A 26,324-nucleotide genomic window follows, 5' to 3' on the forward strand; every position below is an offset into this window, starting at 1 on the left:
TAGGTAGTCAAGTTGGCAGATGGATGGGATGAACGCGCTGGATGGTGGATGTGGATGCGTGGGTGCTGGAATGTGGAGGTCGAGAAGGTGAGAGGTCAAGAGCTCACAAATTTGGAACCCACGCTAAAATTCACCCAAAAGCTTGAGCCGCACCTCAACAAGGACAGGGTACGGCAGATCTGATAGGCCAGCCTATTTTCTCTAATTAGGTAGGATATCTGAAGGTAACTTGCAACACGAGGACATGGCAGCCCTCTCCTTCTCTCTATGCCCGTGCCTTTAGAATCCCATCCTTTGTGTCCCTCCATCCTTCGTCCTTCGTCCTTCGTCCTTCGTCCTTTGCCATCCACGCTTCACCCTTCCCCCTTCACTAAATCACAGCCGCAGGTAACCTAGCGTCTTCAGCCATCACATTCCCTAACAATTCACGCCCGCAGCAATGAGCATAGCATCAAATATAGAGCGACCCAAAACAGACCCCCTCCTTGACGATATAGCTGCTGCTCACACGTAGCCTCCTGACGTTGTACAGCATCCCGTTCTTGGTGAGCTGGCCCATTCCGTCCTTAGGCCGCTTAGGTAGCCACAATGAGGAGCATTGCTGCTACTGTTAGGCAATCCAGGCCAATTGACCCGCTGCAGGTTATGGTGGTTGGGTGGCATCATTAGCCCTGCGTACCCAGACGTTGTCATCAGCATAGCGAGCCCCAACACCAAGGGCACCTAGCTGCATCAAGCAGTCAAGATATATCAATGCCAAAAATACCTGGTTGCTGGCCTTACCTCGGCTTTGTGAAGATTGTCTCCGCAACACATGTTCTGAAGTCATCGACTGCTTTTGGGATGATTTTACCCTGAGAACCAAAAACCCACAGCTTAAGGACATCAACATGCATTTGGCTGATGGGGTTAAGATTACCCCGAATCTCCAACTTGAGGCTATCGTCAATGCCCTATTCCCGCATTTAAGGACTTGGCCAGGAATGCCACATTTTGCAGACAGGAATGGGTTTGAAGACATAATGTTGAGCGACCCACACTGTCAAAGAGCTGCTTCGCCAACCTTGCGTGTGGCATTCAAGCATGTGTGGCTCTCAGGGCAGCGGCGAATTTCTTAGCTGCCAATCGTCACCGTCTGAAGCAGATCATAGCTGTAGCTAGCCAACTTTCCCGTGAGGCGCGAAAATGGCCATTGTGCGCCTCAAGGGCGGATTTCTCGAGATGTTTGGTTCTCAAATGCGCACAATTTGTTTGTTACCCACTATTGGCGTGATATTAGCTGCTGAGATGACTCCCTTGCGTGAAATGTCATTGCTAAGTGAATTACACGTGGCCAACCGCAACGACCAAAACGACTTCCTTCTGAGCGTGCAAGCCCATTCTCAGTTGATGCGCTTCAGCAGCCTTGGGAAGAGGTAATTTGTTACTTTGATTCGATCCTGAGCGGCCTCTGTGTTTTAGCTGCACAGTCGTGCCGTATATTGTAATCGTGTTATGCGACGGGCGCGTTGATCATCTCTGCTTTTACCCACCACTCTGCAACCAACATGTCAAACCATCTCAACCAAGGCCAACTGAGGCAATGCATGGCCACATCGTCAGAAATGGACTTAGCGGATGGCGGATTGCAAGATACAGGTCGTGTGCCACCAGCACGAGGGAGCATCAGCTCGACATTATCACCGTAATGACAATCATGGACTTGCTTACTTTACGCAGCCAGGGGTTTTGCGTCTCGAATATGGCAGTGCAATGTGCAGGCAGGAATGATTGGCGATACTGATTTACAGATGTGCGGTTCGTCTCATGTGCCGTGGAAGTCTTGGTGTCTGAGCGTGTGGTGTGGTGTGGCTGGCGCACTGAAGCATCTGGTTGAGCCCCTACCGCCACCCGTCAAAGTCAGATGCCACCTGTCAGCGCTGGATCCCAAGTCAGCACCATATGTGTGATTTTAATGCCATAGGCAGACTGTTTTCCAGTCCGGCCTTGTGTAGTAAACCGATATGCAAAGTAATTATGAATTTTCTTCCGCCATTTCGTCTCATGTTTTTAACTCCTTCCTCTTCTATTCACGCTCTAGGTAGTAAGCAGTCGAGGCAGTCTCCCTTTCTTCCTTCTGGTCTCCGGGGTCCTGTACCTGACTAAATCTCGCCACCTACCTAGGTACTGTCATCTGTGGCTTGGGGACCCCGGATGGATCAGACTTCCAAGTTTGTTTCTAGGTCCTATCTAGTCTACCTAGGTACCTACTGCAAGTGTTGTCTTTGTGGATCGCTGAGTCATCGTCTTTATCCCTATAGGTGCATATACCTACCTAGGTAGTTAGTTATCCCTTAACCTAAACTCTGCCTAAGCCACTAAACCTACCTAAACAGCTGGAAGTCAGAAATCCGCCATTCTGGGCCGAGCCACAATAACCTATGTACCTATCCAACGGCGTAGGCAGTGATACTGGTACCTACAGGTACCCGCTGTAGTGCACGTTAGATTTACAGGAGGGACATACCTGTAGGTAGCCCATTTTTCCTGCTCTCCCAGCCCGCGCAAGGTTTTCCCACGCACAACCCACCTTTCATACCGCCTCGTTCTCAAAACACCCCTTGGATTCGACAACTCCCATACTGCTCACTCATTTCCGAAAGACAAGACCAAGATGAGTGACGCTGCTGCGACTGAGGCCGAGAAAAACGTAAGAGCATATCTTCCCTAGCTGCCCAGAGAATTCCCTCACGCACGCTACAGCAACCCATGCGATGTGATATAATGTAGCCCAGCTCGAGCGATGCCACTCACACTTTCCACGCCCTCACTACCGTCTTCTGCCCCGGTGTTATTGATCTAGTAAGGCTAACACTGGTTGGTGCCAACAGATCGAGATATGGAAGGTTAAGAAGCTGATCAAACGCCTCGAGGCGGCGCGTGGAAATGGAACCAGCATGATTTCGCTAATTATTCGTATGCACTTTACCCCTCCCCCGCCTCATCACCAGTGCTGATTTAATGTCCTTAGCACCCAAGGATCAGATTTCACGAATCTCCAAGATGTTGGCTGAAGAATATGTATGCGACCACTCCAACCTGTATTGCATCATGTCATTGATGTTCTCGTCGCTCCCTCTACGCAGTCGGTTGCCTTCGTGGCTAACAGATCCCCACTCTAGGGTACTGCCTCCAATATCAAATCCCGTGTCAACCGACAGTCCGTCTTGTCCGCCATCACTTCGACTCAGCAGCGACTCAAGCTGTACAACAAGGTGCCTCCTAATGGCCTTGTTGTCTACTGTGGTGAAATTTTGACCTCGGAAGGTAAAGAGCGTAAAGTCAACATTGACTTCGAGCCTTTCAAGCCGATCAACACCTCCTTGTACCTCTGCGACAACAAATTTCATACCGAGGCGCTAGCTGAACTGCTTGAATCTGATCAGAAATTTGGCTTCATCGTCATGGATGGTAACGGCGCTCTGTTCGGTACGCTGAGTGGCAACACTCGCGACGTCGTCCACAAATTCTCTGTGGATCTCCCGAAAAAGCACGGCCGTGGTGGACAGTCTGCTCTTCGTTTCGCTCGTCTGCGAGAGGAGAAGCGACACAACTATGTCCGCAAAGTGGCTGAGCTAGCAGTTCAGAACTTTATCACTGCTGATAAACCCAATGTGGCTGGTCTAATTCTAGCGGGATCTGCTGACTTCAAGAACGACCTAAACGGCTCAGACATGTTCGACAACCGATTACAGTCCAAGGTTATTAAGGTTGTAGACGTATCTTACGGTGGGGAAAACGGCTTCAACCAGGCTATAGAACTGTCCTCTGAGACCCTTGGCAATGTCAAGTTTATCCAGGAGAAGAAGCTCATCGGCAAATACTTCGAAGAAATCAGCCAAGACACGGGCAAAGTTTGCTATGGTATCGAGGACACGCTCAAGGCTCTCGAATTAGGTGCTGTTGAAACACTCATTGTGTTCGAAAACCTCGAATTCACACGATGGGTGCTGAAGGACAGCGGTGGTTCCGAAATTGTCCTTCACCTCACGAAACAGCAGGAATCTGGTGACCGCTCTGTGTTCATGGACAAGGAGACCAGCCAAGAAATGGATGTTGTCTCGCAAGAGTCCTTCCTAGAGTGGATTGCTGAACGCTACAAGGATTTCGGTACGAATCTTGAATTCGTGTCAGACAGGTCAACCGAAGGCAACCAGTTCGTGAAAGGATTCGGCGGTATTGGCGGGATCCTCCGCTACAAAGTAAACTTCGAGCAGTTAGCCGAAGTAGATGACGATGATGACTACTACGACGATTGACAGGTCAGTTCATACTCTAATTTAGAGTCTTTCTATGGGTATCTTGAGATTGAGACTGTTCTATTCACCGTCGACCTGACCCGATAGGGCCGGTTATTTCCACCCCTAAGCTTTCCATTTCCATGCACAAATTCTGTTGAATAATAATTTGGCTGACATAATAACAGTTTGACGAGTCCCTTGTCGGTGACGAGGGACGTTCTCAAGCAGTCATATTTAAGCAGACACCTGCAGAGGAGGCGAAGCGTCCGTTGCAGCTAGAACCCGTCGAACAAGACGCAATCCCGGCGCCAAAAGCAGCGAGCGCATCATATGCCCGCCGACGACTTCAGAAGACGGGACCAGCGAACTCAGAGCACACCGCTCGGCAAGTGGCGACGCCCAGTCCGCTTCGATCCATGATGACGGCTTGAGTTTTACCAGAACGGAATGGAGGTTGGTCTATGCTACGTCACGCACATCAAACTAGTAACTAATTAGTCGTGCAGATGCTACCAATGCGTTCAAGGACTATTCAGATGACGGTGCCGAACTAAACTAAACTACACTCACGTCAGCCTGGGCACAATTTAGTCTTACAGTGCTTTTGAACTCGTAGTTTTCTTTATTGGGCTGATGTCTGGTGTCGTCTGGCGCTTCTGGTCAAGATTGTGTTAACAGTAATACCGTGATGTCCCATGACATCACTTATACCACTCATTAAGGTCAGCTTGCAATATAACAGATTTGGTCGCTCTTTATAATAGGAGCCCCGAAGCTCCTGCATAAGTGATTGGTTGAGAAAAAAGACAACTTGAATAGACCACCTGTAGAGCAATTGTTGTTTTTATACATGTATTTTGAGGCAGTTAAGAAATGAGAGCTAGAAATGAGAGCCCGAATTACCCCACGTGGGTGGATCCGTCTCAGCTCCGAGGGCAGCGCCGAACATCGCTGTGAAATTTCCGTATGCGCGAGCGAGCTGACCAGTTAGTTGAATTACCTTACAACCAGATCCTAATTCATCTCGTGCCGGGAGACTATCCTCTTCCATTTGTCGACCTTATTGCCCCGAAAACATCCATCCCCATCATGGAGACAGATGATCAGGCTGCTCTTGGAGGTGCGAGCCCCAAACCTGTGGTTTGCTTCCTAGGGCCGACATCGTCATATACACATCAGGTATGAAGGTCGCTTTGGTATGGCAAAGCAGCCGATGTCTTCCGGGGTGCAGCTCTTACGCCTCCTCCAGGCAGCTTTTGGGACTAATCTTTATGTGCCATCTGCATAGGCTACGATGCAGGTTTTTCCGGCGGACCAATTCAACTTGATGCCTGTGACAACTATCAAGGGTACGTAGGCGATAAGAGTGTTCTCACGCCTCCCTGCTCGATGGTACCATATTTCTTGCGCGATTGAAACCTGATTAACATATGTTGAAAGATATCTTCGACACAACGCAATCAGGCGGTGCAACCTACGGGGTGGTTCCCTTTGAAAACTCGACCAATGGGTCTGTGGTGTTCACGCTGGACAATTTCGCGGATAGGTCAAATTTGTACGGAGACTTGAATGTCTGCCGAGAAATATATCTAGATGTACACCACTACCTGGTTGGCTACATTGCGCCGCAGCCACCAGCTCCACACCACCCTTCTTCCACCCCCACGTCCGTTGATGCTCACGCCCAAGAGTCGGGGGTGGACGAAGAAGCAGGTGATGGTGGGCAGCGAGACAAGACAAAACGGTCTCAACCCTTACACCCTATTTCGCATGTGCGCCGCGTGTATAGCCATCCGCAGGCCTTCGGGCAGTGCACAGAATTCATGGGGTCCTGGCTCCGCGGCATTGAGACTGTCGACGTGAGCAGCACGAGCCGCGCAGCCGAGCTCGCGCTCGCAGACTCGACGGGCGAGAGCGCAGCTATCAGCTCTGCCGTCGCCGCAGAACAACTAGGTCTCGACGTTCTGGCGCAGAACATCGAGGACCGCGACGACAACACGACGCGGTTCTTCGTGCTTCGGAAAGGAGTCGATGGGGGTGCCGGGGTTTTTGCACCCACTGCATCGAGAAACGCGTCGCCCACCGCCCTAAATACGCAAAGGGATAATGAAGAAGAAGATGATGCTGAACTATTATCTCGTACTAAATCCCTCCTCTCCTTTACCGTGCCGCATCGCAGCCCGGGAGCCCTCGCAGATGTGCTCTCGTGTTTCCGACGAGGCGGTCTGAACTTGACGAGTATTAACAGCCGTCCTAGCCTCGCGGGCGCCGCGGCCTTCGAGTACATATTTTTTGTCGAATTCGAGGGCCACCGCTTCCGGGACCCGAGGGCCCGCGTCGCGCGCGTGTTGGAAGATGTTGCAGCTGTTGCGAGAACGTCGCGGTGGCTGGGTAGTTGGGAGAATATGGCTAAGTAAAGCAAAGCGAGACGTGTGAAGAGAATAAGAGTTAAGGAATGAGAGGGCTCGCTATCTACGATCATGGAGTCTAAGGCAGGGAGGATCTCCACGACAGGGTACCAAACAGAAAGTATCCAAAATGAAAGGAAAAAAAGGAAGCAAAGGTTCAAAATCGAGTTCCTACGTCGAACATGTCCCATGTTTTAGTCACCTCAAAAAGATAAACACATGCCGAAAGTAGAGCCTAAAAGATAAGATATCTATGCCGGGATACGAAATGTTGCTGCAATTAAGATCAGGTGGAAGGGGGGGAAAGGGACACATTTCATATCCATATTAGGAGAGGGAATAGAACTTGTTGGGCCCCAAGAACTAGCAGCAATCAGATGAGCTGAAAACCCTACCTCCTTAACCAGCCCTCAAATTATGGATTCATCCATATGACTTAAAAACGCAAACGATTCTAGCCACTATCTGCTGTTCTCGTTGTCGTTCATCACAGTTAGACAAACAGACAGTGAGTAGTAGAATCATACCTAGACACGGGGCTTGCCCCTACCACGCACCCTTTTTTTCAGCAGCTAGCCTCTCCGAGTTCATTGCGCACTCGCTCGTATTTCATGTTCAAAATCAATAATAACGTACTTAAATAATAATTAAATAGTTCAAGCACGACGAAGTTCATTGATATCTTCTCACTCTTGTCAACTCTATATAGACAGTGAGACATTGTGCAAGGGGTAGACGGGAATGACTATGGACAAGTAGAAGACATGAGTGCGGATTTTCAACACTTCTGATTACTCCATCCTACTCCTGACCTTCCAACCCGCCATTCTAAATTATACTACAATGATACAGAATGCCTAACCCAATTGCTTTGATCCCGGGCTGAGCTTCCGATTGATAATCGCTAGTGTTGTCTAATTAGGAAGAGAAGTAGAAGTTCTCATCCGGTGTGCGGCCGCGTAGGAATTGTGGTTCACTACCTCTGACGTACACATCCTCGAATAGAATTTCGGGCTTGTTCTCAGGAACCGCCATAGCCTCTGCAGCAGCCACCTCATCGTTAACGTGCTTGCGAGCCTCCTTGTCGATACTCTTGAGCTCCTCTTCGTTACAAACGCCCCAGTCCAGAATCTTCTGCTTAAGGCCAGCAATGGGGTCGTTGGTAGATCGCATGCGCTGGATCTCCTCACGGGTTCGGTATGTGGTGCCAGGGTCGGACATGGAGTGACCACCATATCGGTAGGTAACATATTCGAGAACCAGGGGACTGCTTTCAGCGAGGGTCCATTCCTTACCGTACTTGACGGCAGCCTTGACGGCTAGAACGTCCATGCCGTTGACCTTCAGACCAGGAATGTACTGGCCACGCTTGTAGTAGTCGGTGAGCGCCGATGATCGGGCTGCAGCAGTACCCATACCGTACTTGTTGTCTAGACGGATAATTAATTAGTCTTTGATAATGAAAAATTATAACAGCGATTCTACGTACTCTCACAACCGAAGAGTGCAGGCAGACCCCAAAGCTTGGCCATGTTGAAAGCCTCGAAAACTTGACCCTGGTTGCTGGCACCATCACCGTATAGGATAACGGATGCGTTCTTGCGACCCATGTACTTGTGGGCAAAAGCTAGACCAGCACCAACGGGAACCTGAGCACCGACGATACCATTGCCACCGTAGAAACCTTTGGCGAACATGTGCATAGAACCGCCCTTTCCGTAAGCGATACCCTCACGTCGGCCGAGCAGCTCTCCAATGATAGACCGTACAGAGGCACCACGCATCAGAGCGAAGCCGTGGCATCGGTAGGCAGTGATAATGTCGTCTTCTTTTGTCAGGGCGTGTTCAATACCAACGGCGACAGCTTCCTGCCCTGTTGACAAGTGGCAGAAACCGCGGATCTTCTTCTCTTTGTACAAGCGATCGGCGGCCATCTCCATTTGCCTAAGATTCCAACAATCAGCCAATTGGACATCGGAATACAGCGCATGGTTGCTTGTGTGCGCGGCGCATATGGTATCTTACCTTGTCGTCACCATGTTGTAGTACATCTCCTTCAGCTCCTTCTTGGTGACATCCAGGGTGTATGGAGGGGGGTCAAGCTCATAGGTCTCGAAGCTCTCATCACTGAGGGTGACCTGGAAAGGCTGGTCATCGGTATCAGGAACGGCGCCCTTATCGGCGTGTGATGAAGCGGCATTGGTGGTCACGGATCGGAGAGCAGCAACAGTAGACGGTCTGGCGACGGTGGCTCGTGTGCGCGCCAGGGGGGCGGCAGTTCGAGGAACTCGCAGCGCTCGGGAGAACATTGTGACAGTATGAATAATTATGAAAACGAAGAGAACCCCGAAGAGAATAACGGGAGGCGCGGGAGGCAGGAGGGTTAACAAGTTAAGCCTGCGAGGGCGAAGGAAGACGGGTGAAAAAATTATGGAGCTCCGGACGAGAAGTCGCTCAACAATTCTGACCTCCGAAATCTGTCTGCGCTGGACCCTCCAATCTGGCGAGTCTGGTACTTAGCAACGAGGCCCTGTAATCTAGGCCTCCCTTTTTGGGGATGGTCCGACCGACCAGCGGAGCCCCGACGCCCGATACTGGCTACCTATCTACCTACTGCGACTACTGCCTATTGTAACTAACTCAGTGCCTCCTACCTCGCCCTAGGTATACCTATCTACACCGATAAGCAGCTACTGTAGGGCCCTTCTACTACCTACCTAGGCACCTACTTTTATATGCAACCTACTTGCAAAAGAACAAACTCAACAAGCCGCTTCCACCTGCTAGATGTTATTTTCAATAGATAGGTATCTACTAGGTAAGTATCTAATGTCTATCGGCGGGGGCACATTGTTGAGGCTTAGATAGACTACCCAGGTAGATTACAAGTGATTCCACAGCTACAGACGGAACTCTCAGTCTTCCACGGACTTAAACAGGACCAGTGGAATGGAGCGTCTTTCAAAAATATATACACAACGATAAGCATCATACAGTGACATGGTCGTCAAGAAGCTATAAAATCATAACGACAATGTCCTCCATACCTACTTACCATTTATTGTTTGTGTACTTGACAAGCAACCCACTGCATACAACTCAGGTGAAGACCTAGACACGAAACGGCAACAGAATTGTAACACACCTTTATTCGTAAATGACCGGTGTCGTAACTGTAGGCATAACAGGAATCGGTAAACATAGATAAACATATATGGGGGTATTTTTTCCGTAAGCAATCCTAGTCGAAGCAGCCTCTAAAACCAAGGCCACAGGAAAAGTATATCAACCCCTAACCAAACGCGCCCTCGGTACCCTTCCGTATCGCTGTGATCCGCATAACCCGCTCATTCACGGACTGCCCAAATTCAAAGGTGGATAAGGCAAAAAAGATCTCACAGTGTGCGCCGTTCTCTAGCAGTGCCGATATTGCGGCGGGGCATTTGATCCCACCGTAGCCAATTTTCTTGTGCCTGTAACCTGGAAAGCCAACCCATACTTTCGAAAGAAGATCCCATCCCTCCCCCTCCCCCAAAGCTCTAGCTCTGCTGGTCCTGCCGCTGTACTTCAAAAACAAAAAAGACAAGGAGACGCTGCAACTCATGAAAAGAACGATGTGATGGTGCTGTGTGATTTAGACCAGAATCATGACTTCCTCGGGCGTTTTGACCGTTTCTGGGAGCTGCCCCCTTGAGCGTCTTCTTCATAGTCGTCCTCACCACTTTCACTTCCCTCGCGCACGCGAGTCCTATCGTTCCCCTTCTTGATAGATATCAAACACCCTTGCTCCTTGAGCCGTTTCGTGAGCGCAGTGCTTGCCTTCATGCCCGGAAAGTCCTTGGCGTTGTAAACCGTGAAAACGTCGCTCATCACAATGGCCGCCACTGGGGTCCTGTGGCCTGGAGATGAGAACGGGTCCAATACCATAAAGCTGAACTGTAGGCGAAATGAGCCCGGTGTTCGGCATGATAGATCGGGAAAACAGAAGAAGCACCCAAACTCGTCATTCTCGTCGTTGCCAGCGAAGGGCGACGATACCACGGTTCCCATCAATCTCCGCTGCGTACGGTAGTCTTCAGGCATGGACGACAGATCCTGGTCCCCTGCTTCGTTCCAGATAGTACAATGCATGATCGAATAACTATGCGTAAGTCGGTTCTTGATCTCCTCCGGAGAGGCCGTGGGGTCCACCATACTCATTTGAATGATAGGCGGCGGATCAATGACTCGACGGTCTCTTTCACCATAACCACACGATCTTGCGGCAATAGGCTGTTGGCGAATGTTGATACGATACGTAGAAGTCACAGCAGCAGACGTAGGTATTCTTTGTGGTGCTTTCTGGGCAGCCTTGGATGAGTCAGATGTAGCAGAATTCTGATCATTGCTCAATAAACCGGCTATCTTCATCCGCTGCTCAGGAGCACGCGGCTCTGGAAAAGGGGACCATGTCTGGTGAGCGGGACTACTCGCCTGGGATGAGTTGCCCGGGCGAGCATTTGGGGGATGAGTGTCGTGAGAAGGCCTCATCGATTGTGTTTCTGCACAGGATAGTTGTCGAAGTGGAGACTCATGGGCTGTTGGACAACGGCTTGACAGACGAGATGTTGGTGAGGACCTATTTTCTTGAGTAAATTGAGGGGGGCGATGGTAGTCTGACGGGTCCTCGGAACGATCGCTAGCTGTCGAGGACTGGGCGGGTGAAAGCCGAGTTCTCGTATCGACTGGCCCTCTACTGGATGAGCTGAATGTGGAGGCATAACCCTCGGGGCCCAGGATCGGGACTTGCGCAGGCCTGCGACCTGACATTGAAGCCACAGGCGCATATACGTCCCGGTAAAAGGGCTGGTCATGAAATGCACGTTCCCGTCCAGTCGAAGCGGTCTGGCTGCGGTGGGCATCACCGATCAGGCTTGATGGAGGTGGTAGGCGTAACGTTGGCGGGTTCTGATCTTGGGAGTAGTATGAGGTATGTCGTGGAGCATAGAAATTATTGCCCCACGAATCGAAAGGTCTTGTCATGGCGTCCACCATGGTATAACGAGAGCTGGCGCGTGAACGTAGCTCACCACCAACAAGCAATACGGAAAATGGACCACGAGTATGAATAAAGGACAAAAGTCAGCCAACCAAAGCACCGAATTGGTAGCAACGGAATAAGCAGTTGTGAGGATAGATCTGTTCTATATGGGCGTTCCTGATAATTAAATGGTCTGTTTCGCGGCGTCGAGAAGCCGAGGGCACCAAGGCAGATGGAGAGCAGATCAAATAATGTTACTGCCGACACAGACCCGTGGTCACCAGGTGCAAATGACGATTTGGCAGGATGCATGAAACAGCAGCAGGAATTGCCAAAATGCGGCTGACACTAGACGCCTATGGCAGCAGACTTGGGGAATCAATCGCTGCTCAGGACAGCGCCAGCGGCGGCAGTACCAGAGCGGTCTGGCGACTATTGTATCCGGTGTGACGAAAGGCGCAATAACGAAAGTGTCAATCATTGACAACCGTCGAGCTACGCAGATGGAGGAACGGGGAAAGGTTGAACGCCAAAGGCTCTGATCCAAGCTGGGTGTAAACGCCTACATATCATAACTATCTAGTATACCCAGGTAGGGATGAATGGACTCAATGGAGTAGAGCCGAGTCTGAGGAGACCAACCATTGGAAGAAAGGATTGAGACGACCTGGCAGGCCTGGTGCCGTCATTCCATCCCGCTCGCGCGTCAAGGTTGTCGGACGATTTCCGAGGGAATGAAACTGGCAGCTACTAGTATAGCACAGTCCTTGGAGCCGCGGGTTGTAGGTGGCAGTCTGGGTAGGAAGACAACAGCTCGGCGAGTGTAGAAGGATATACCTACATGTCTGTTTGATACACCGATCCAGATGCCGTGTGGGCGCAGGTATTGGCGACAAGCCGGGGGGCGTGGGCATAGGAAAGATCGAGACCTCAGGCATACTGCTACATACAGTAGGGAGAGTAGTACCTCACTACCTTCACACTCATATACCTACCTACCTGGACGATAATCTGTCATATGTCGTCTGTAGTACCAAGTTGGACGCCTACCCGTGGCCGTGGCTGGTGTAGCTATATGACTATGCTGTGTCTCCATAGTACTGTTCTTCTCTCCATACGTACGACGTATCTGTGTGGGAGTTGGTACATACCCGTATACTACCTATGTAGGTAGTGTATGTAGGTAGGATACCTTGCTGCAGGTATCCATGTTATAGCCATGATATAAACGAAACTGAACCTGGAAGTCGAGAACTTAGCTACACAGCAAGGCCGCCGACGAGTGCTTACATGTATGGTTATAAGCAGCACGAGGGCCGTTCCGCACCTCTTGGTCCTCCTTGTCCGCGGGCTCCTTGGCTGTTACACGTATAGGTATCTAGGTTATAGGTACACACAAGGTATACAAGATATACATACTTAGTCAGTACGTTTGCCTATTACCTAAGATACATGGTATCGTCTGGAGGGCTCCTCCAATCATGAGTGTCATATGGCGAAAACACAGGTATGAGACATGCATATGCTGTAAATACTACTCATTGCCGGTACCTCCCAGAAGATGACAGCCCAGAGCGAGCCAACCAGTTCGCGCAGGCTAGTGGTGGGCAGAGGAGAGGAGACGAGAGGGGAGAGGGGAGACAAGATTCAGCAGTTCTCTTTTGAGAGCATGGGCAGAAGCATGGGGTGGCTTCAACCCTGGCGCTAAAGCCATCGGAACATGCCTTCAAGCAGCATGCGGGCCGCCGGATACATGTCTCAGTCCAGGTACTCAGGTATCTATCTCATCTCGCTCATCCCGCTCTCTTGCTCTCTTGCTCTCTCGCTCTGCCTCTTGGTGGTGTCTGCGTAGGCAACGGGATGAACCTACATTACCTACACTACCGTACAGATAGGTAGATATCCAAGTACGAGGCAGTTGCTTTTTTCCAGCTCCGTCATTGGACACCGACAGCTCTGCTGTGATGGCGGCGATATTGTCGATAGACACATACAAATAAAAACAAAGATGTGAGACACTCGGTGTGAAGCCTGGTGTACAGTAGGCATTACGTAGGTTCGACCTGGCCCGCGCCACTTCATCGGCCATCATTGGTCTTGATTGGCCTGGTGGGCTTAGCGGTTAGTGTGCCGTTCGCAGTTACCCATCATCATGGTATCTTCCGAGTATGTGTATAAGTAGGGAGATAGGTAGGTAGGTAGATGCGTGTGTGCGTTTGTGTGCGTTTGTGCGCGCGTGTGTAATCAAGGCTGGGGTACATATATGTGGATGTATCCGATAGGTATTGTACCAGGCTGGACCACCAATCCCGTCCAAGCCGCATCTCCAATCGAACACCCATCCATCGAACGCCAATCGTGGCCCGTACGCATATGCGTACATGAGTGACCTGAGAGTTTATCAGCCGAGATCAGTATTCTGGCTGGCAGTTAACTACCAACAGCCGCTATACGATTCGGTGGTTAGGAACGACAGGGAGCAATTACAATTACAATTACAATTACCTACCTAGATAACATGAGATGCCTGGTACGGTAATTCGTGCCTCGCTCCCATCTGGTGGCATACATACGAAGTAGGGCGTGGCAACCAACGGTTATAGCCGACTTGAGGGGTCTAGCGCTGGATCGGTATCTTGCAAAGGTGCATGGCTACACGGGATTGCCTACACGATTGGCTCGATTCAGGCAGGCCAGGAATTTAACCACAGATTCCAGTGAAAACCGAGTAGTCGGGCCTCGTGCAGTGTAGCACCTCCTACTTCGTAAGGATGATGAGATGGGATAGGATGGGGAAGGATGGGACGGATGGTCGGGTTGTATACCTACACCCCCTCCCGTTGTTCATTGCATCCCATCGCATCTCATTCCGCCTCTCTCCCCTTTCCTGCCCCCTTCCCAAACTTCACTTACAATGTCATTCTTGTGTCTGGGTAGGCACGCCATCGGTAGGTAGCTGTAGGTATGTGACCAGGTACGGTAGGTCTATAGAGGCAGAATAAGCTGCTTGTGTGGCGTACTCCTAGCTACGTCTGGACATGGGACATGCCTAGTTGACGATACCTAAGATAAGTGTTCATCTGAGAGTCAGGACTAGGTACGGTGTACTACACGTATGTGAGTACACTAGATTCGGTAGGTGGGTGATAACGGTCTCTGTCCATTCTCTTGGTCTAGGTACTACGTACGCTACGGCATTTTCCCCTCCTCTCCGCCATCCATCCACCAAATCCCTCCGTCCGGAAATCCCTGTCTCGCCTTGCCCTGCCTGAACCTCGCGCCTCTCGTCGCCCTTGTCCCCGTGCCCTGGAGCCCGGGAATCCTGTTATTGCCTACCTACACAGTGGGCGCCTAGGCAGTTCCAGCGCTACAGGAGCATCATTGGATGATGCAGGGTGTAGGGTGGCCGGCAAGCAGGCAAGACGTTACCTAGTTTCCATGCGGAATAATGCATCCCAAAACCGTTGGATTTTGCCATGTCCTTCCCGCCATCGGCTTCATTGCCTCAGACTGAAATATCCGTGCCGTCTCTGCTCAACCGCATCGGGATCTTGTTGCCCGCCACAAATTACCATGCTCACTGGCGCTCGATGTGTGGCACCCAGCTAATAGCAACCACGAGCACATGGGAGAGGTGTATATCGATCGCCAACAATGGCTGCTGTCGTCATGATTTCAGCCACTTACAGTATTGCAGTTTTATGTGACACGGTCACTGTCCGGCTAGGGTGCGTGCATTAAGCAGGTTAAATGGGCATATTGAGAAGGTGTGAACGAATGCTCCGGTGGCGTTGTGCTCTATCAAAATCGCCTTCCTGCATAGTCTTATGTGGAATGGCATGGCACAACCTCATATCGCCGAGAACCTGCACGGGGTGTATGGCACGCATCTTGGTCTGAAACCTCGCTCATCGCCATCTGCCAACCCTCGAGACCAGGCAACGAGGCTTCTCAAGCTCACATGGCTCTGAGTCTGCGTTCAATCGATTGCTTGCGGGATGGGCGCCAAATGAGCACACTCCATGTCACAGAGTCAGTGTTTACGGCTACCCAGTCATTAAGATGCTTGACAGACCGCCCAACAGTGCAGCCGCCAGCCGTTGATGACCAACAGAAACAACTACGTGGTACTAAGACGCTCTCACGAGCCGAAGGTTCCTGTGTTAAGGTGCTGCCAGTATCGTATGTCAAAATCGTACGTCCTAGGCTTACGCACAATAGAAGGAAACCGAAGCTTGACTCACACTCTCACTTCACAGGCATAGAATCTCCCACAACCCTGCCATTTCAATATTGTGGTACACTGTTCGCCGATAGTTGCATTCGCTAACAAGCCTGCCGCCGTTACATTTTCTGTGGGGTATAACCACTCAGATATGACGGGCGTCTCGCTCTTCTCAGTCCTTGACTGCCTATGGGACTATCAAGTCGAGGCTGTGAAGTGACGAGATTTAGGACCCAAAGCACGTGAAATTCTATGCTGTGAACCATCTGCATGGTGCTTAGTAAATTACACTTCCAGCTATAGCAAACCGGATGCTTGCAGCCCTACTGAGTGATTCCTGACGTGGGATGTTAATTGCCATACCGTCGTCTTGCTTTGCTTCGATAGCTACTCGATAAGTTTGATCTATAAATCATGTTGCAAGGACATGCAACCGAAATCTCAAATCCCCCCATGGCGACTTGGTTTCGATACTCATAAGTATAATACTACACTGCACTACACATGGTATATATGTATACGTAAATCTGGCCGAGTCGGTCAAGGACCGGCCGGGCCAGGTATTAAGGCTAGGTAGTGATCTCGGTAACAAACATCCAGGTGAAAGGCATTGAAGCAATGTAACCCCAAATTCCGGGTTGGATCCAGCACCCCGGAGAAAGTGCATCAATTTGGTCTTCGCCCCCATGCATCGCTTTTCTGTCAGATTATATTCCACTGAAGGCCCACTCATCTGATATTTAGATCGCAATCCATAAGGTCAGACAAGGCGAACGACAGTCTCTGCGTCCCTTACCCGAGAACTAACACTGCGGGTGGCTCGATACGAGCCAACTCAAACCAGGTTCGTGGGCGCTATTGGCACTATTCGGTTCTGGATGAGGCCATTAGTGCGAAATCACGACAGGAAGGCATCCCAAAACCACCCTTTGAGCTACCGATCAAGCATCACGAACAGGATATCTGGAAGCACTCAAGTCGCCATTTGTACACTCCGACAATTTTCGCGAAATCGTCTCGTTATCGTAAGAGTAGATAGTCCCCTTCTAGCGATGCACTAGCAAGAAGACCAGGCTTGACGTTCTGTATAGCTATCCTGAAGCTTAGCCAGACACAAGACAGCTACCAGCTTGTTCTACCGCTCCTGAGCCGGACCTTACTGCCGTTGCTTCACACGAAACGGTCACTGCATCCTCTCCATGTGTTCTAGGAATGGGCGAAAGGCTTACCCGACTTCTACACATTTCGAGCCCTCCTGTACAGCAGCGCGCCAAGACATGCAGAAACATCTGGGGAATAAACGATCACAAAATGCTCTCTTTGTTACCTGTCATGTGCCAGTTTCAGTTGGGATGTATGGCCGAGGGACCCGTCATCTTAAGTCGCAACGAGATTGAAACCGAACATGTTTGGCCGTTTATTGAGTGAATAATGCATACCCAGAAAAGCCTCCTAAGACAGCTCAGACTGGCCTCCGTGTGCCGCCATTCTGGTAGACAAGGGTAATTAATATCCATCAAATTCTCACGAAGATGGTATACCGGGACTTCCACATCACAACCAATCTTTCCTGATTCTAGGTAATTTACGCTATTCTCCACAGGGGTTGTATGTTTCTTACAAAAGGACGGCCTAAGCACCTAGGCAGTTTAGCCCAGGAGTTGGTCCCTGCAGACACCCTGGTACAGCAAGCTTGCACTCCTGATGGCTGCTCCAGTGCTGGTCCTCCGAGTCCTCCTCAGCCCGTTCGTGCTCCATTGTGGCACCAAAACCACCAGTCGCCTGGTTCCGATGATTGTCAGAGCCACTGGAACTTAATCAGGCTAAAAACATTTCTCACCACCTACCTACAGTAGGTAGACAGACCGATGACCGCCGCAAGCTTACTCCTACCTAGGTACGTCCTGGGATAGGTAGGCCTGGGACCATCAGCCAACGACCGCAGTAGGTAGGTAGTCGAGGTAGTCTTCTAGAGGTAGTTCCGGTCTCGTCTATGCATCGTGGGCGCTCTTAGTCCCACATCTTTCTCGCTCCTGGATCAGTTAAGCAGATGGCCACGAGAACAGCATCCTTGCCATAATTCCATACATATAACTATGAATGGAGGAGAACCACTCGCCCATAGCCACTGCCGTTTAGCCAGTAAGTAGTAAGGTTGATCGCGGTTCGTGAGCGCCCCTCTATGTCACTGTCGTGCTGTTAGGCTTTGTGTTATTGGTCCTCGTTCCGCCCAACTCTTGCCTACACAGCACTCTGCGTGGCAGCGAACAACACGTTCTAGCATGTCGAACAATGAGGTAGACGCAACGCTCTCGGGTATAGCACACAGCCCTAGGTATATCCCTATCAGCGATCACATAGACGAACACCATCAGCCTGTTCATCCGAAAGAAAAATTCAACCATACATCGTCGTCATATGAAGACCTACTTATAGCCGCTCCCACTCTGGGTCTCAGGTCGTCGATCTATTCACGGTACACCCTACTTCCACCAGGCACTTAGAAATATCAAAAGATGGTGCTATATGTATTAGTGTTTTGAGAGGTTGTTTGGGGGAGGGGGCCAGAACCCTAGATTGGTTCGTCGCGGACTCATACATACTGGAAGGTTGCAGTTCAGTGTATACCTATACTCAAATACCCGTCTTGATAGCTCTCTTTGAGAGCAATCTGACGAATCAGTCCAAAGATGTGATCCTTTTTTTTTTCTTGTTTTCGATTTCCCCCGGGGTTTCTCACCCCCCACGGTAGTCGCATTAAGCAAGTTGACTCTTCCATAGGCCGTTATAAAAATGCGACAAGATTAGCCGCCACGCATAGCAAGTCGCCTGATTAGTGTAGATGACTGGCTTTACGGCAGTTCATGAGTATAAAACTGAGTCTTATCAGAACTATCGTACTCATTGCTACAAATGAACCTGTGTATGAAGATTGATATTTTATCGAAGTTATGCCGGGATAACCCTAGCGATCTATTGTCACGTTACGCTGTGCTATAATGTGTCTTGCTGCTCCGTCATTGGCGAACAGAAATATATCATACCATCTGTTTTTGTAACATCAATATCGGGCTATTCTCTGTGTTTGCTCTGGTGTCTAATTGTCAACATGATACCCCAACCACGAGCTGAAGCATTCCCAAGACCGGGGAATCGTCTGTCGCTCTGTACGTGATCGGATATAGATATATTAGACTGTAGCAAAAGTCTCTGGCCGATGGCTCCCTTCTCGTATATCGTGTGTAAAGCTTTAATGATACACTGTGCAGAGAGGAGGCTCTGTTGTATATTTTCTTGCAGTCGCTACCTTCGGCAGGCAAGTCATAAGCTCCACATGTTAATTCCATGCTCTTGTTGGAGAAAACCCAATGAACACTTACCTTTACAAGCTTTCCAAGTGATAACATCGAGTTGGTTGTGCGTTATAGAGCGCCATTTTTAAGGGTGAGAAGTGTCGGTAGGTCGACTAACTTATTGATCCCGTGTGGATTTACGTGGTGAGCGGTATGGGGTATGTGGTGACCATATCTTACCTACTCACCAGGACTGCTTCAAGGAAGAGGTCTGGTAGGCATATTTACCTATTTCTTTTGTCAAGAAGTGCGAGGGATATTGTGTAGATATGCTAGTATGTCATGTCTTATGAATCATAACTGTATTTGCCAACCATGCCTCCCTGCGTCATCTCACCAAGGCAAGAAGATTCACGTCCCAGTGTGCCTGTTCATAATTTTACCTGTGGGTAAGCCTAGAACGCTACATTAGTAAGACATATAAGGAATCTTTGAAAAGACGGTATCTCAGAAGATGAGAAACTCTGCACTTGTTTTTCTCATATCCACGCTCATCCATCTATCAACGAGGGGCACAAGCGAACGGCTTGGTAAAGGGGGTTTCTAACCTAAACCGAACCGTGATTTAAGGAATCTGGACATAATAGCCCTCTATATTGTCCGTCGTTGTAAGGCAGAGCGATGCTGGATAATATCCGGGTGGTAATGAGACGCATTGCGTTGCCGCTTCCCGGGTGAAGTGATATATGTCCCACATCATAGCCTCCCGCGCATGGCGTACGTAGATATTCCGAGATGAAGGGCTCAAACAGAGAATTATCTTCTCGGAGTTGTATCAGAGGTTAATTGGGTCACCCCGGGTGTAGGGCTTGATATTGGGACTACATGCATCTTGTCGCGGCATCTTGACTTAGCGTCAGGTGTAGCACAACTAATGACATGCTCTGGAGCAGAATTAACTATAAGTTGCATTTAATATTAGCAAGATCATGCAGCTCCCTTCAATACTGTTGCTAGCCTAGAAGCAGGCTGCCTCATGCATGGGAGCTCGGTGTTTGGCCCATTGCTTGATGGAGGACGGCATATCACGACTGACTACCTACCATTATAAACACTCATTTCAGAATAATATAGACTGTTATTGAACAAGATGGGGCCACATATCGAAACTCGCATATTGGTACAAGAGGACCAAACTTCAATCTAGATAGGCCAGTCTTCAAGTAATCCTAGGATCACCTCTCAACATGTAACACGTATCAAAGATGAAATCTATGTTACATCTAGGCGGAGGTCATTACCCGCGCTCTACTCATTACCTCTATTCAATAGGATAGGATGAGAGATCTTACTTGGAAAAAAACATGTCAACCTCGTCACTTTAAGGATAAGAACTATCTGTGCTAGAATAGAGTCTTTCACTTCCTGAAGACCTGTATCTCACAGCATTATTGGATGAGCGCGGGTTGAAGGGCACGCCCGTTCCAATACAAGACTTGAAATAAGGTGTTGCAATCATGTGTATGAATATGCAGTCAATGTTCAACCAGGCCGTATAATACCGCCATAACCCCTAAGAAGTAAAATTGGAAGTTTGGAGTGACTAGGTATTTATTAGACCTACAAAAGTTGCTCTGATAATATGTATTAAATGTGATTTAGTCTGGCTCAGATACTATTGCACTTCTTGCGCTCAACAGTCATGAAAACAGTCGATAACATTTAAATCACTCGTATATTATACTCAAAAGAACGGAAACTCCTTAATGATGATCTTTCACGAACTCTCAAGCTCTCAAGCTCTGAAGCTGGAAGCTCTTGGTGGGGAACAAGCGGCTACATGACTGGGGTTCACGCGACAACTGAGACTGAAATTTCACACATTGCTGCAGCTCAGCAATGGCAGAAATGATATCATAGTAACTGAGGTTCTCGCTCAGATACATGTACGTAGGAAGCGAAAAGGAATCGTCTTAGCGTCGTGACGAACATGGTAGAGCACGTCGATGTCCCCGGAGCTCCTGTAAAAAAAAAAAAAAAAAAATCTGGGCCTATGATTTCATGATGAATTCATAATCGCGCTGAGAACCGATGACGTCGACAGTAGTTCGAGAGAGCGGCGTGCTATATATTCCACGGATAGTGCGTTCCTCGGAAGGCTATATTTCAATTGCACGCATTATTCCCTGATTCTCTATCATTCAGTTCTCAACTCTTTGTGGTGGCCAAGGAAACAATCGCAGCAGCTACTTCAACGACATCGTAACACGCCATCAAAATGACACCATCAGCAGACGACTTCAGAAAGATTGCTGAGGAGGCTGAGCGGAACCTCAACACCTATGAAAGCAAGACCGGTGCTCACAGAACATCTCCTAACGATGACTCAGGCGTCGAAACTAGAGTTGAAAACCAGTTCCCCGGTAGTTCAGTCAGATACGGTGATGATCTGAGTACCAATGCTGGTTATAACAAGCGAATCCCTCCTGAAGAAGGTGGTGACTTAGATGCTCGCGGCCGGTCAGTTCTCACACCAGTTATCTAATCATTAACGAATCGCCTCTAATTTCAGACAGACAAACACGCGGTGAGCACTTTGAGGGTGTCGGAGGACCCGAGCACAAGTTCGAACAACAAATGAGGGATTACGGCGGCTACAACGAGCTCGACTCGACTAACAAGCGTCGCTATGACATTGGCTCAAACTCCGTTACTGACGACACAAGCGTTGCATACAGTGGAGAGGTCATGGCCGAAGGCAGGAGGGCTGCGCAATCCAATGTTCAAGGCACTGTACCTCGCAAGAACCAATACCCAGGCTCGGAGTATCATACCCCACGCGAGGCTGTTGGTGATATGTCGGCCGAGGGTTACGAAGCGCCTAGCAGCGTGACGGAGGCCTCGCGAGAAAGCGCGCGCTATAATGAATAGATGTCGCACGATGTATGTGAACTTGGTATGCGATATGTATCAATAACTAAAAGAATAACAATTGAAATGCACCATTGAAAGTTATCGCTAATCCACAATGTGAACCATTACTTGTACGAATGAGCTGATCCTAGAAAATGCGTGCACGAGTAGTGAACATCACCAACGGCCTTGCCCTTCATGTTTGCAAGTAATGACGATCTCGCAGACGAAACAGAAACGTTCGCAAACTCGGCGATGAATTGCCACAATAAGTCGAATTGCTCGCTAGACCGGCTTGTTTAGGGCAAAGGCGTTTATGGCCCAATCTAGCCTACGATGCAGAAAGGTCTCGGTCTTAGACTTGACTCAAATAACGATAGAAAAAGCTAAGATACAGGAGAGGTAATCCATGCCTCCATTCATATATCTAGTCTGGACGTGGTTCTAGAGAATAGGGCTGATTGCACGGCGGTGGGAGATATGACCATGGACTCATTGGCGAAGCCAGTGTTGCAGCATCTTGCGAACAATAGCTACTGACGACAACTCAGGACAAGTCCGAAGAGCAATACTATCACTGCATGCCTTCTCATTCTCGTACTTCAAATCCGATTCGGAACTCCCGAAGGACGTGCCGTACGTCGACTCGTAATAATCAGCCAGCTTAATAGTAGGCAGCTTCTCCTCTGCCGCAGAGCCCAGCTCCTCAGCGCGGAGACGCAGGCGTTTCAGCCACTCAGCAAGCTCCACTTCCTCAAAATCCAAACCTGCTTCGCGCAAAGCGGGCAAGAATACATCGTTCCACGAGAAGGCGTGAGAGGGCGTGATGTTATAGAACGCGGTCCCCGGCTCGAGCTTGGCGGCAAGCTGCAGGAGTGTCGCGGCAACAGTGTCCACGGGCATCCATTCACACCGCCCTTCGTACCCATACAGACGAGGGAGCGCCTCGACCTCCGTCGCGCTGCGCACTATTAAGGGCACGTGCTCCTCCTTGTTCCAGATGCCGTGCTCACTGTCCGCCGCTATCTGGCCAACTCGTAGAACGCCGACGGAAAGGCCGCTAGAGCCGGCACGCTCGCAGATACGCTCGCCGACTAATTTAGAGCGGCCGTAACCCGTGGCTGCCGCATGTTCAAGTGACTCAAGTCGAGCCTCAGGCACTTTCGCTGGCTTGGGCATGTTGAAAGCTGTTGATATACTACTAATGAAGACGATGCGGGCTGGAGAATACGTTTCTGAAGCGAGGCCTAGAAGATTTCGTAGCCCGGCGAGTTGCGGTTTGAAACTCTCCAGGGATATGTTGAAGTTTACCGGCCAGGCTGCATGGATGATCAAAGTTGCCGCTTTCCGGATTTCGTCATATTCTTCGGCGCGGAGATCTAACTGAGGAGCTCCAAAGTTGTTTGTCGATAGAGCTGCTAGCTTCTGGGACCGCTTACTGTCGCCCTTGGATAAGGCGAGCCCTCGCGCTTCTAAAGAATTTGATACTCGCCCTAGCGCATCGTCACCTCGTACCAGACAGTATACACGAGACACACTCGGATCATCTAAAAGCTGGCTGAGAACGTGGGCACCTAGGGCACCAGTTGCGCCAGTGAGGACCTTTTCATCATGTCAACCAACCATACACTATGGAGTTTAGCACTCATACTTACGACGACTTCGCCTTTTGGACTCTGAGCTGTGAAATCACTGAACTCTGAGATAAGCTCCTCCATCTTCTCGATCTCGCTCTTTCCCGTCGTTGAGTGGCCATTTTCAAGCTGGTCTCCTGTACGCATTGAATACAACCTCGCTGCTAGATTCGCGACGTTGCCAGCGTCGTAGACGACATTGGTGGGAAGAGAATGACCGTCTAGATCTAGCTCTTGCTGCAACAGCCTTCGCACCTGTGCGGCTCGCAGACTATCAACACCAGCGGCGAAAAAGTCGGTTGCATAATCAGGCACCTGGATGCCTACCCGGTCACGAACAACCTGGAACACATATTCTTCTAGTTCCCCAATATTCAATTTCTTGAGAACGCCGTTTGTTTGTACGTGTTTGTTATATAGCTTCTCAATCACATCCTCGAACTTGCTATTAGATGCCGCGCGAATAATATTGTTCTTGTCCGTTGCTGGATACTCGACATCTGCTGCTAACACTGTGATCATATCACGCGTGATGCGCGCATATTCGTCCATAACCTTGTTAGCAGGCTCGATCAGTGGCCATATTGCATCGATAACCTCGTCGTCAGATAAGTCGGCAGCGGCAGTAGAGCGAAACAGAACTAAGCCGGGCATGAGGCGATCATTGCCTACCATCAGACCATCTCGTACCAAGGGACTCTCGCGAACTGCGCCTTCCATGCCTACTGGCAAAATTTTCTCGCCACTCAGCAGAGTGATCCTGTCATCGTCACGAGCTATGTACTTCCAGGCATTCTCGATTGTCGGATGGGGCGTGTAAAGATCTTTGGAGTGAAACGAGCCCGGAGGGTCATTGGAATTGCTCGTTGAAGGCATCAATGCTGGGTGTGATTTCAAATATACGGCTTCATAGATGCCCTCACCGACCTTCTTGAAGAACATGTGCGGGCGCAGATTCGCGTATGGCCGAATATAGACCCACGAGTCGTCGCCCGGCTCTCGGTATATGGAGTCTCCCATATGACCAACTTCAGTCCTGCAGCACTTATTAGCTGATATAACATGAAACAGGCGAGGACACGAACAGCCCAAGTATCACACCCAGATTCACCCCCTGTTGAACCACTCGATCACCCAGCTCGTCCGGAGTTCGCGCTCCAGCGGATGTCACGAATTTGCAGCGTTTCAACACCTCAATGCCATCCTGCCTCTCTGCCATAAGCTTCAGAACATAAGGGACCGTGTGGCAGATCTCGGGCTGGATTTCTTTCAGGGCCGCAACAAGATGCTCGCTGGTCAAAGGTAGGCTCGCGTTATAGAGGTGCGCCGTTTTTCGCATATACATGGCCTGGAACGACGTAAAAACGCCGTGTAAATGATACCATGGTAAGGCATTGAAGGCCTTGCACCCAGTACCGAAGTAAATGTTATTCAACACGCTACGGTGGGAGAGTGATAGCGGTTTCGGGAGACCTGTTGAGCCTGAAGAGTGGCCGAACAGCGCCAGTTCGGCGTGTTCAGCCTCCATGTCTTGTATGGGCCGTACCACGGGCTCAGAGGGCCCATCAGGGTTGTCAAACTCAGCTCTTGTCGGGATGGGGATGAAATTGAGATGCGAGCGTGCTTTTTTAAGCCCCTCTATTGTTGCATTGATGCGGGCAGTCGACCCGACAAGCAAGGTGTCGCACTCCGTCCGGTCCATGAGGTTAAGACAAGCCAGCTCGCTGAGGCGGATAGAAACGGTCAAGGCCCTACAGCCTAGTCGCCACACGGCGAATAGTGCAACCACGAACGACAGATCCGAAGGAGCGAATAGTCCAACGGTCTTACGAGAGTTCATCTCGAGTCCGGCCTTCATCAATACCCGACATGCCTCGTCCACCATACGATCAAGATCTTTTCCCGTGAAGAGCTCATAGTCAGTTGGTTTGTCCTTGTACCTGGGATAACCCAGGATGGGAACTTGGTGCTCGTCTTTTGCACGCTCACGGATAAGGTCATCGATCATCAACGGCCTGCCATACTGACGGATACGTTCTTCAACAACTTCGGCTGAGATATTTGCCATTGCGGTTATTCTCGCTCAGGAATGAATACAAGATACGCCTCCGAGTTTGTTTATCTTTGCGAGTGCTTGAGGGGGTTTGGTTATCTTCAGAGAGTTTGATTACGTTGACCCCTAGCATATAACAGTTAGTGTTTGCTTATAAAGCTTATAATATTATTTATTTGGTTGGGCTACTGCTTGCGGGTAGCACTAGTGAGCAATCATTTATTCAATATGCTGCGGATTGAAACAACAACAACAAGATGGAGGCAGACGACCACTACTTACAATGTTGTCTCGACTGCGGGAGGCAGCCGCTGGGATTTCGGGGACGTGTCAATCTTGGTATATTGACAGAAATAGGACTTATGAGAGATTGCAGTGAAACTACTGTAGGTGTATACCTATATGGTATCATTTCTCTCCCCAGTGCTCAGCATAAGTAATACCAGGATCCCATAGCCTTTGACAGCTCCCGCCCCCAAGACAGTAGCGAGATGCGCC

General features: G+C 49.8%; 8 protein-coding genes across 8 annotated transcripts; 4 read left to right on the forward strand and 4 right to left on the reverse strand.

The window, feature by feature from the left end:
- Nucleotides 1-475: 475 nt before the first annotated feature.
- F5B22DRAFT_159871 (uncharacterized protein) lies at nucleotides 476-1,233 on the reverse strand. Its single transcript, XM_047969233.1, has 2 exons — nucleotides 1,039-1,233; nucleotides 476-932 (listed from the first exon to the last, which is right to left on the reverse strand). The coding sequence occupies exons 1-2, from the start codon at nucleotides 1,083-1,085 to the stop codon at nucleotides 644-646; spliced, it is 336 nt and encodes a 111-aa protein (XP_047835838.1). The 5' UTR covers nucleotides 1,086-1,233; the 3' UTR covers nucleotides 476-643.
- A 1,420-nt stretch (nucleotides 1,234-2,653) lies between these two features.
- F5B22DRAFT_641620 (uncharacterized protein) lies at nucleotides 2,654-4,839 on the forward strand (the record flags this gene model as incomplete). Its single annotated transcript, XM_047978016.1, has 6 exons — nucleotides 2,654-2,689; nucleotides 2,871-2,955; nucleotides 3,011-3,060; nucleotides 3,162-4,265; nucleotides 4,466-4,682; nucleotides 4,787-4,839. The coding sequence occupies 6 exons, from the start codon at nucleotides 2,654-2,656 to the stop codon at nucleotides 4,837-4,839; spliced, it is 1,545 nt and encodes a 514-aa protein (XP_047835839.1).
- A 530-nt stretch (nucleotides 4,840-5,369) lies between these two features.
- F5B22DRAFT_632952 (Prephenate dehydratase-domain-containing protein) lies at nucleotides 5,370-6,697 on the forward strand (the record flags this gene model as incomplete). The annotated part of the gene is made up of 3 exons (XM_047976769.1): nucleotides 5,370-5,459; nucleotides 5,569-5,629; nucleotides 5,721-6,697. 3 exons carry the CDS (start codon nucleotides 5,370-5,372, stop codon nucleotides 6,695-6,697), a joined length of 1,128 nt encoding a protein of 375 aa, XP_047835840.1.
- A 628-nt stretch (nucleotides 6,698-7,325) lies between these two features.
- On the reverse strand, nucleotides 7,326-9,393 carry F5B22DRAFT_586011 (dehydrogenase E1 component-domain-containing protein). The gene is made up of 3 exons (XM_047973527.1): nucleotides 8,714-9,393; nucleotides 8,178-8,632; nucleotides 7,326-8,118 (listed from the first exon to the last, which is right to left on the reverse strand). The coding sequence occupies exons 1-3, from the start codon at nucleotides 8,995-8,997 to the stop codon at nucleotides 7,607-7,609; spliced, it is 1,251 nt and encodes a 416-aa protein (XP_047835841.1). The 5' UTR covers nucleotides 8,998-9,393; the 3' UTR covers nucleotides 7,326-7,606.
- A 723-nt stretch (nucleotides 9,394-10,116) lies between these two features.
- On the reverse strand, nucleotides 10,117-12,019 carry F5B22DRAFT_160222 (uncharacterized protein). Its single transcript, XM_047969235.1, has one exon. It carries the CDS (start codon nucleotides 11,720-11,722, stop codon nucleotides 10,334-10,336), a length of 1,389 nt encoding a protein of 462 aa, XP_047835842.1. The 5' UTR covers nucleotides 11,723-12,019; the 3' UTR covers nucleotides 10,117-10,333.
- Nucleotides 12,020-12,824: 805 nt separating this feature from the next.
- On the forward strand, nucleotides 12,825-13,785 carry F5B22DRAFT_160355 (uncharacterized protein). The gene is made up of 2 exons (XM_047969236.1): nucleotides 12,825-13,119; nucleotides 13,579-13,785. Exons 1-2 carry the CDS (start codon nucleotides 13,003-13,005, stop codon nucleotides 13,720-13,722), a joined length of 261 nt encoding a protein of 86 aa, XP_047835843.1. The 5' UTR covers nucleotides 12,825-13,002; the 3' UTR covers nucleotides 13,723-13,785.
- Nucleotides 13,786-21,086: 7,301 nt separating this feature from the next.
- Nucleotides 21,087-22,394, forward strand: F5B22DRAFT_655631 (uncharacterized protein). Its single transcript, XM_047979899.1, has 2 exons — nucleotides 21,087-21,746; nucleotides 21,803-22,394. The coding sequence occupies exons 1-2, from the start codon at nucleotides 21,505-21,507 to the stop codon at nucleotides 22,155-22,157; spliced, it is 597 nt and encodes a 198-aa protein (XP_047835844.1). The 5' UTR covers nucleotides 21,087-21,504; the 3' UTR covers nucleotides 22,158-22,394.
- F5B22DRAFT_160406 (putative NRPS-like enzyme) lies at nucleotides 22,395-26,288 on the reverse strand. Its single transcript, XM_047969237.1, has 4 exons — nucleotides 26,109-26,288; nucleotides 24,859-26,030; nucleotides 23,795-24,809; nucleotides 22,395-23,741 (listed from the first exon to the last, which is right to left on the reverse strand). The coding sequence occupies exons 2-4, from the start codon at nucleotides 25,839-25,841 to the stop codon at nucleotides 22,632-22,634; spliced, it is 3,108 nt and encodes a 1,035-aa protein (XP_047835845.1). The 5' UTR covers nucleotides 25,842-26,030; nucleotides 26,109-26,288; the 3' UTR covers nucleotides 22,395-22,631.
- Between the last annotated feature and the right edge of the window lie 36 nt (nucleotides 26,289-26,324).

The sequence above is a fragment of the Xylaria bambusicola genome (assembly GCF_022495145.1).
Source record: "Xylaria bambusicola strain CBS 139988 unplaced genomic scaffold F5B22scaffold_2, whole genome shotgun sequence".
In the NCBI taxonomy this organism is placed as follows: Eukaryota; Fungi; Ascomycota; class Sordariomycetes; order Xylariales; family Xylariaceae; genus Xylaria; species Xylaria bambusicola.

Bases quoted from the DNA above. Each gene is read 5' to 3' on its own strand.
- F5B22DRAFT_159871 (XM_047969233.1), bottom strand. From the start codon at position 1,085: ATGCTTGAATGCCACACGCAAGGTTGGCGAAGCAGCTCTTTGACAGT. The intron at 933-1,038 runs GTGGGTCGCTCA...GATAGCCTCAAG, and splicing joins CGAAGCAGCTCTTTGACAGT to TTGGAGATTCGGGGTAATCT.
- F5B22DRAFT_586011 (XM_047973527.1), bottom strand. From the start codon at position 8,997: ATGTTCTCCCGAGCGCTGCGAGTTCCTCGAACTGCCGCCCCCCTGGCG. The intron at 8,633-8,713 runs GTAAGATACCAT...TTGGAATCTTAG, and splicing joins TACAACATGGTGACGACAAG to GCAAATGGAGATGGCCGCCG. The intron at 8,119-8,177 runs GTACGTAGAATC...TTATCCGTCTAG, and splicing joins TGCACTCTTCGGTTGTGAGA to ACAACAAGTACGGTATGGGT.
- F5B22DRAFT_160222 (XM_047969235.1), bottom strand. From the start codon at position 11,722: ATGGTGGACGCCATGACAAGACCTTTCGATTCGTGGGGCAATAATTTC.
- F5B22DRAFT_160355 (XM_047969236.1), top strand. From the start codon at position 13,003: ATGGTTATAAGCAGCACGAGGGCCGTTCCGCACCTCTTGGTCCTCCTT. The intron at 13,120-13,578 runs ATACATACTTAG...GGATGAACCTAC, and splicing joins ACACACAAGGTATACAAGAT to ATTACCTACACTACCGTACA.
- F5B22DRAFT_655631 (XM_047979899.1), top strand. From the start codon at position 21,505: ATGACACCATCAGCAGACGACTTCAGAAAGATTGCTGAGGAGGCTGAG. The intron at 21,747-21,802 runs GTCAGTTCTCAC...AATTTCAGACAG, and splicing joins GACTTAGATGCTCGCGGCCG to ACAAACACGCGGTGAGCACT.
- F5B22DRAFT_160406 (XM_047969237.1), bottom strand. From the start codon at position 25,841: ATGGCAAATATCTCAGCCGAAGTTGTTGAAGAACGTATCCGTCAGTAT. The intron at 24,810-24,858 runs GTTCGTGTCCTC...TAAGTGCTGCAG, and splicing joins CTGGGTGTGATACTTGGGCT to GACTGAAGTTGGTCATATGG. The intron at 23,742-23,794 runs GTAAGTATGAGT...CATGATGAAAAG, and splicing joins GTCCAAAAGGCGAAGTCGTC to GTCCTCACTGGCGCAACTGG.